The sequence below is a fragment of the Arvicola amphibius genome, chromosome 3, assembly GCF_903992535.2.
Source record: "Arvicola amphibius chromosome 3, mArvAmp1.2, whole genome shotgun sequence".
In the NCBI taxonomy this organism is placed as follows: Eukaryota; Metazoa; Chordata; class Mammalia; order Rodentia; family Cricetidae; genus Arvicola; species Arvicola amphibius.
In genome coordinates, this window is record NC_052049.1 from 122,843,967 (window position 1) to 122,852,516 (window position 8,550).

The window sequence follows — 8,550 nt, forward strand, 5'->3', positions numbered from 1 at the left end:
CCCCTCCCCGCTCCCGCGCGCAGGGCAGGGGCGGGACCCGAGGGCGGGGCCCCAGAAGGGCGCGGGGGGGGGGGGCGCTACCCTAGTGACTCAAGGCTCGTGCGGCTGGGCGCAGAACTCCAGTCTCTCCCTGCAGCGCCGTGTGTTGCCGCTCTGCTGCAGAGGTCCGTGCCTGCCGCTGCCTTCGCGCCGCCGCCCCCGCCACAGCCACCATGCCCAACTTCGCCGGTACCTGGAAGATGCGCAGCAGCGAGAATTTCGACGAACTCCTGAAGGCGCTGGGTAAGCTGGTGCGGAGGGCATGCCGGGTCTGCCAGAAGGCAGCCAAGAGGTACCCCTGTCCCAAAGAGGGTGGTCCGGGGAGGTTCAGGCAGGAGGGAGTCTGTGGAGTAATAAATCTCAGTTTCCTCTGCGTCCCCCGAATCGCAGAAGAGCGTTGGCTCCGGAACCAACCGGTTCAACTAACGTTTGCTGGACATTTGGCGCTTTTCTCGACGGTTCCATCTTTATCTCGTGCTAGACCACCACGAGGAGCAGGAATTTTAAACTGGGGACTGTTTGAGACCAGATCTCGCCATGAAAGCACTGGGTAGCTCAGGAAAGCCACTTGCCATCTCTGAACCTCAGTTTCTCGTCTCTAAAGTCCAGGCGAGGACAGAGACAAGTGGAACTAATTTAAGAGCCCTGTCTAAAGTCAGAGGATTTGGGCAGTGCCAAACAGGTCTGGGGGGTCAGGGGTAAGGACCTGAGACCCGAGCCCGTGCTTCCTCGCGCAGGTGTGAACGCCATGCTGAGGAAGGTGGCAGTGGCGGCTGCGTCCAAGCCGCACGTGGAGATCCGCCAGGACGGGGATCAGTTCTACATCAAGACATCCACCACGGTGCGCACCACGGAGATCAACTTCAAGGTCGGAGAGGGCTTCGAGGAGGAGACAGTGGACGGACGCAAGTGCAGGGTGAGGCCGCAGAGACCGCACCTCCTTCCTTCCTTCCCGGGTACCCCTTCCAACCCTTAGCTAGCTATAGCGGGCGCGCTTTCGTTTCAGGATGTCTCACGGGAGGTTTGTGTGCCCTACTGGTCCTGGGCTCAGGGCAAAGCTCTACCCCTGTTCCCTCTCTATACCATCCCGCGTGCGCAATTAGGCTCGCTTAAAGCGCGCACTCTGGGTGGCTGTGTGATCCTGGCTGTGGTTAGTGCCTCACTAGCGGCGCCTTCAGCGATAGCTCTTGTTGCCTCTTGTCCTGCTTAGCTGCCGAGTTACCTATTGTAGATGGATGGGGTCGCTGATCTAGGGTCCCATCCCCTGAGTCCCTAGACCATAGGGGGACGCTTTGGATCCCGTTGCACAGTCCGGATCGCCTGCCACTCCTTCCTGCCCTTCCGTGTTCAACCGAGGTCTTGAAGGGAATGGTGAAATTCTTCCGAAAGTAAAAGCAACACAGATTCTAGCTGAGAAAATGTACTAAATGTCTTTTCTAAGTCCTCAGGGGTGAGAGGCAGAAAGAGGTGTTAGGGAGAGACGGGAAGAGAGGGAGGGCGGGGGACTGGGGAGAGATTGAGATTGATGTTTGAGAAGACAAGTCTTGCTAAACAGCCCTGGCTAGGCTAGCCTGGAACTCTGTGTAGATCTGGTGACCTCAAACTCAGGGTTTTCCAGCCTCACCCTCTGGAGTGCTGGGATTACAGGCTTCTACCACCACTATATCCAAAAAGCAAGAGCGTTTTTTGTTTGTTTGTTTTTATTTTTTTAATTTCTGAAGCACGACCAAAGGATGAGTGTGTGGTCTGGAGCAAATGACTCTACATCCTCGCAGAGATTGTAAGGCTGGCCTTGCTAGCTCATTTAAACAAGATGTCCCCCTTTCTCCACTGTGGGTCTTGTTGGTTGTTCTGTGTGTTTGTTTCTTGTTTGGTTATTTGTTCGAGACAGGATCTCTCTCACCATAGCACAAGCTGGATCCGCTTGCCTCAGCCCTCCTGTTTCTGCCAAGTGCTGGGATCACAAAGTGAACCACTCTATCCAGCTTCTCCAATGTTCTAAAAAATTTTGCAAATGAGGTCAAGTACTGTAGCCCATGCCCTTAATCCCAGTACTCCGAGGACAGAGGCAGGCAGATCTCTTGTGAGCTCAGGACCAGTCAGGCCTACAAAGTGTGTGTGTGTGTGGGGGGGGGTGTTTTTGTATTATAACAACATTCTAAAACATGGGAAATTATTTCTTTCCTCTTTCCTGAGCCCATACCTGTCTGTTCCAATTGTGATTCTAGTTACCATGTTTGGAAGGACAGAGAGACACAGCCCCAAGTAGCAGGCTCAGTCATGGGACAGTCTTTGCCTATCAGCATTGATTCCTGCTTGAAGCTAGTGTGACTTGAGGTTCAAGTCACCACATTGTCTGGAGGAGAGGGAGTAAAAAGGACATGGCTGGGAATACATGTGCCTAGCATGTGGTAGACCCCGGTCCAATCCTCAGCATCACAGGAAGGAAAAAAATTAGAGTGCTCAGAGTGGAGGAGGAAGGGGCACCTGGTGGGGAAGCTGGCTTAGCAGTAAGTAGGGCTCAATTTGGAGACATCTAACTCTGGCCATTGCCAGTGAGGGCAATTCTGATTTAAGCACAACAAAAGAATCATGTAACACCCTGGAGAGAGCAGGGCTTAGGAGTTCCCTGTCCCTTCCCCCATCCTTTGCCTAATGAAGGAGTCCCATGTGTTGGTTAAAAGGTGATTGTGTGCACATTCAGCACCACCCAGCCTGGCTGCACCTCACTTTGCTGTATATAGACTCGGAGAAACTACAGGGACTCCCCCTTTTGTCTGTCCACCTCCAACCCCCTGAAAAACTTTCAAGTTGACTTGATTTTTAAAATATTTCTAGAAGGATGCAGCCTGGACAGTGGAAGCTTTTTATCCCCAGAGACAGACATACGTAGGTTTTTTTTTTTAGAGCAGGCTGTGTGCTACGTCTGGTAAGGAATACAGAGAAAGAACGGTGTTAGTCCAGAATCTGGGCACGGACCCACCTTCTCATCTCCCTGTCACCGGCGGAGTTGCAAATACCATGATGGCTCAACGGTTTTAACATTTTGTGACCCTGACATGAAGGTGTTTTAAAGTCCAGATTGTTGGAAGAGGGTCTCTGTGTTGGTGTAAGTGAATCCTCACGTGCTCTGAATTTTATTCCTAGACAGCAAAGCATGCCTAAGGCTTTGCTGCTCCAGTGAGGAGTCTGTGTGTGTGTGTTTGTGTGTGTGTGCACACGCGTGTGTGTGTGTGTTTGTGTGTGTGCACACGCGTGCGTGTGTGTGTGTGTGTGTGTGTGTGTGTGTGTGATAAAAAGGTATATTTATACGCCATAAAATCCGCGACCAGCACTCTGGGTTTGTACTCTCTGTGGCTCAGCAGAGAGGATGCTGTGCCCTGCTGACAAGGACCATGTGTTGCTTTTCTGCCTGGCAATTATTCTCCGGGGTTCTTTGTGTTCTCCCCACCCCGCTGCCGAGACTATAATTAATATCACTAATGGTTTTCCTGCCCTGCAGAGTTTGCCCACTTGGGAGAATGAGAACAAGATTCACTGCACACAGACTCTTCTTGAGGGGGATGGCCCCAAGACCTACTGGACCCGAGAACTGGCCAATGATGAGCTGATCCTGGTAAGTGCCCTTTGAGTCTAAGACAACCCCAGGGCTTCTCAGGTGATCCTTATGCTCCCTTGTAGAGAAAGTTATTTGCCACAGGTTAAAATTTGAGCAGAAAGCTTGGGCTGACCGTTTAGAGCAAAGGAAATCACTGCTAAGTGGTTGCAGGGGAGAGGGGAGTGGCTGAGAGAGCAGGATCATATCAGACCGGCTGGAGGGCCAGACCTTTGTCCAAACCATTCTATGTGAACCCCAGTGGTGAGACCCTGTGTGATTCCTCAGCTTATACATAACGAGATCCCCACCTTCTCGTGACCCATTTTGCTAGTAGTGAAAAGTTTCCCTAGTTTTTTTGTTTGTTTGTTTATCACATCAGCATTCAGTGCCATAGAGAGTATTTTTACTCCTGACTTAAAAACTCCAGGGGCCCCCAGGAGCCAGGCAAGGAATGCTAATTTGGGAAATGTCTGCTGCATTGCTGTGGAAGGGTGGGCTCTCCAGGGTTAAAGAGGGGAGCACTGTCTGAAACTATGTAGATGGAAACCTTTTTGTTTGTTTTTAGTATTTTTTTTTTGTTTTGTGCTGTTATTTTTGAGACAGGGTTTCTCTGTGTAGCCTTGGGTGTCCTAGAACTCTCTCTGTAGACCAGGCTGGCCTCGAACTCAGAGATTCGCCTGCCTCCGCCTTCTGAGTGCTGGGATTAAAGGTGTACGCCACCATGCCTGGACTAGACTGAAACATTTTAAATATCCACAGCCAAGCACAACTTACCTAGTGAGGCCAAGTTTATATCTAACCCTCTCCTGTAATATAACATTCTGAAGGCTGAGGCAGGAGGATCATGAGTTCCAGGCCAGTGGGGACTATAGAGCAAGACCCTATCTCTAGAAGAAAAACAAATGGTTCAACTTATTCCCACCTTCGCAGTTTTATGCTGAGGAAACTGGGGAGGCTGAGAGGACAGACAATCCCCACTTACTTTCCTGCCCTCTGTGTTTCAGAACTGACTGCTACCTCCCACCCCAGGGCAGAAAGGAAGAGCCCTTGTGAGTGACCAGGACCTGTGTCTTTGTTCCCCATTAGGCAGTCGTTAGCATTACCACTGTTGACTTCCTGACCCATTGCCTAGACACTGAACTCTGAAGAGTTTGCTGGGGAGAGATGTCCCGTATGACTATGGCTTGGACCTTCTTTGTCCTTCCCAAGCCCCATCCTCCAGCTGTAAAATGAGATTGAGCTGCGGCCCCTGAGATTCCTTTCAGCCCTAAAATTACATGTTTAGCCTGCAAGAAGACCCTGAATTGAGCTGTTACTTTGAGACTGTTTGATCTCTCCCCCTTCCTCTCTTCTTGGCCCTTGCTAGGATGATTTAACTAGTTCTTCTCCTTCCTTGGACAAAGGGGGCAGGTTTAATTTGCAACCTGGCTAATGTTTTCCGCAGAGGGCCACTTCATGGACTCAGAGAGCAATCTGAGGCTGAGACTTGGAAATCTAGGGAGACGGACACATGTAGTTTATGGGGATCAGAGGCTACAAGGAGGGATGAGTTCTTGAACCTAGCTGAGGATTAAGGAGGATTGGTCAGTTTACGCCGAAAAAGTGGAGTTTTGGTAACCTATGTAATACTGAGCAGCCAGAGTCACAGAGTAAATATCAGTGAAGAATTCTGCCACATCTCGTCCCTTACTACCCCCACACTGCAGCCCCTCCTAGGCATCCTTCCCTGGCTCGGAAAACATATATACAAGCCTCAAAGGGAGCATTAATTCTTGGCATTTGGGATGTGAAATGTGGGCTTTTGTTTCAAGGGTTATTATCGTTAATAAATCTAAAACATTGGGAGATGTAATCTTCGTGTAAGGAGAGGTAAGTAACTTTAGTTGAGTTGAAATAAGTGTCCCTAGAGCCAACAGTAAATCGCCATGGGCTGTAAATTGTCGTCCTTTGAAAACTGAGTCTACTCCCCCACACTGCTCTGGAATACTCTGTAGAGTTTCTTTCTGGAACCTCTAAGCATAAATGTAAGCAATGGGCGGCTGGAAAGGGATTTTCAATTGGCGTTAGAAATGTGAGGATTTCTTCCCATGTCATGAAGCTATTTTTTTTTTTTTTCTTTTTTGACCTGGGTGAGCTCCAAAGGCCCATGTGGCTATGGAGCTCAAGGAATTCTGGGAAGTCAGCATAGTTCTTGGGATGCAGCATCGAAAAGCAGACTCACGATGGGAACTCTACCCCATCCCAACACATGCCCAGGACATAAAATCATCTGCATTCCTTACTAATGTGCAGACACAAAGCCCTTAAACTGCCCTTAATACTCACTATGTGCAAGAATCATTTCTTGGAAGCAGGTGATGCCTTAGCAAATATCCTAAGAGCATCTGGTCACTAAGGGCTCTAAGGGTCAGAATCTGAAACACATCCCATTCTTACATTGACTAAAATCAAACAATGGGACTGATAAGACACTTGTCTCATGTGCGTAAGACCCTGGGTTCTATCCCCAGCATGGAAAGAAAAATATATAGATTTTCAAAAAGACTCCGAAGACTTTAAGGTAATTAAACACTTAGCACAATAGTTTTAGCTTCTCTTGAATTGCCAGCATCTGGGGAATCTGGAAGGTAAGGGCCCTGCAACAAATTAACACACACTTAAGCCCTCATCAAGGCTGCCAACTGGGGAGGGTTTCTCTTTGGTTTTTTTTTTGTGTGTGTGTGTGTGTTTGTTTTAATTTTTATTTTATGTGCGTGGGTGTTTTGCCTTCATGTATTATATATTGACCCACATGTATGCTGGTGCCCCTGAAGGCCAAAAGAGGGTGTTGGATCCCCTGGAACTGGAGTTGCAGACTCTTGTGAGTCACCACATGGGTGCTGGGACTCAAACCCTGGTCTGCAAGAGCAGCCACTGCTCTTAACTACTGACCCATCTTTGCGACCCTTTTTGTTGTTGTGTTTTGCACACACTTTGCTTTCCCTGTTCTGACTGTGGGAATCCCAGGAGAGCAGGCCTGTGAGTAATTGGCAGTTTGTGGGGATTTGAGACAGCTTACTTATACAGATGCTAGCACTTCAGGAACCAGAAGAAAAATGTCCCTTCCTGTCTGTGGAAGGATTTATAGCCTCCCTCTCTAACCAACAAAGAGTCATAGAATCCTAGCTAGAAAGAACCTTCGGACCCATCTTGGTTAAAGTCACCCTGCCTCTCAACACACTCCTTGCCCGCCCTGAGCAGGCCAAGAGAGGGAGAGCCTGGCCCAGCTGTGGGTTGCAGAGTTAGATCAGAAGGCCAGTGCTATGTTCTTGTATCTGAGCCTGATGTTTTAGTTTGGAGGTGGTGTACTACAGCTATACCTCCACATCTATAAGGGATTTGTTACAGGACCCCTGCTGACACCAAGATTCAAGTTCCCTAATAAAAGGGTGTAGCCTTTGGCCTACATACAGCCTCCTGCATCATTCCTAGTTTACAACCATTCCATATTTATAATACCCGATACTATATGAATCCACGCAAATGTGTCATGCTGTATTGTCTAGGGAATAATAAATAGCATGTGAGAAAAAGCTGGCTACCTTTAGGATGTATGCAGATTTTAAGCGAATATTATTCATCTGTGCTTGGTTGACTGTGAGGGTGTAGAACCCATGTGTACAGAAGACAGCCTTACAGGCTGTCATTTCCCAGGCTCGATGGCTGCTTTCCAGAAGGCAGTTCCATCTTATCTCCAAACCACAGTTCCATCCGGCTCTAGCTGCTCAAGCCCCTCACTCTCTCGCAGTCACTTGAAGGGACACAGAAGCCTTTCAGAAATACCTGATATGACGTCCACCTCCTTCCAGTCCCATTTCTAAACTAGAGCCAGGAAATGTGCGTATCTTATGTCAGCGTCCGCAGGTGCTGGAAGCAAAGGAGAGCATAGTTCCGTGCCCTGCTCTCTGCCCCGAGCGTTCAGCTTGAGCACACAGCTCAGGAAGCTTGAAGGCTGATACGGAGAGTTGTAAATGGGGCGGTCTGTCGTCTCGGGGATGTGTTTTAAACATTTTCACACAGGCATCTGTGCTGATCGGTTTTCCTTTTCTTCTCCGGGCAGACATTTGGCGCCGATGATGTGGTGTGCACAAGAATTTATGTCCGGGAGTAAAGGTGGCTGGCTTGTTCCTGCTTTCACGACAGGATGCGAGTTCCCCTGAGGACTGTGTCATCGGCCTGCACAGCCAGTGGGTCTTTCCTCCTACACACCCCTCCCCGTAAACATTAGGCAACCCCGTTTTCCCTGTGACACTGCTGTAGTGCCCTGCCCTCAGCCCCCAGTTGCCTGTGCATCCCTGGTTTGGTATTTGCATGGTTGTACCAGTTATTAAACGTGTTGGACGCATCTCAAGGCTCTTTTTTTCTTTTGAGGGGGCGCTGCTTCTGTTGCAGCATGGGGGTTAAAGCAGCGCCGTGTGGGCCTGTGTCGTGTTTCCGGCTATCGTGCACTGAGCATCCATCAGCAGGCACAAGCTAAACTGGTCATGAATGGTAGCTCCTAGTAGGAAAATAGACCCAATCCAAGGGCTTTCTTAGGCAAGCATGTAAGGAAGGGACGGCTTACATGGGCATCTATAGAGCCAGGATGAGGAGAACGAGCAAAGGAAGACAAGACCCTCAGAGACTAACACTATAGAGACTAACTCACTATTCCTAAACCTGGAGTCAGAGGGAAGAGAGGCTAACACACCTCAGAGAGTTGCAGCCTGGGGGAGGGGTTCTGCAGGAGCGGTGGGACTACAGAGAACACAGCTACTATCAAAAAAGCACGAACAAAAGTCAGGTGTGGTGGGGGCATCTGTCTATCATTTCAGCACTCTGAGGGCTGATGCAGGAGGATCCCTGTGAGTTCTGAGGACAGTTTGATCTCCAGA

The 8,550-nt window shown here is 49.4% G+C and overlaps 1 protein-coding gene across 2 annotated transcripts; it reads left to right on the forward strand.

Moving 5' to 3' along the window:
- Window positions 1-212: 212 nt before the first annotated feature.
- Window positions 213-7,787, forward strand: Crabp1 (cellular retinoic acid binding protein 1). 2 transcript variants are annotated; one of them, XM_038324106.1, is made up of 4 exons: window positions 213-282; window positions 777-955; window positions 3,542-3,655; window positions 7,737-7,787. In XM_038324106.1, exons 1-4 carry the CDS (start codon window positions 213-215, stop codon window positions 7,785-7,787), a joined length of 414 nt encoding a protein of 137 aa, XP_038180034.1. The 2 variants fall into 2 exon arrangements, with proteins under 2 accessions (XP_038180034.1, XP_038180035.1); XM_038324107.1 differs by lacking the exon at window positions 3,542-3,655.
- Window positions 7,788-8,550: the final 763 nt, after the last annotated feature.

Bases quoted from the DNA above. Each gene is read 5' to 3' on its own strand.
- Crabp1 (XM_038324106.1), top strand. From the start codon at position 213: ATGCCCAACTTCGCCGGTACCTGGAAGATGCGCAGCAGCGAGAATTTC. The intron at 283-776 runs GTAAGCTGGTGC...TTCCTCGCGCAG, and splicing joins CGAACTCCTGAAGGCGCTGG to GTGTGAACGCCATGCTGAGG. The intron at 3,656-7,736 runs GTAAGTGCCCTT...TTCTCCGGGCAG, and splicing joins CCAATGATGAGCTGATCCTG to ACATTTGGCGCCGATGATGT.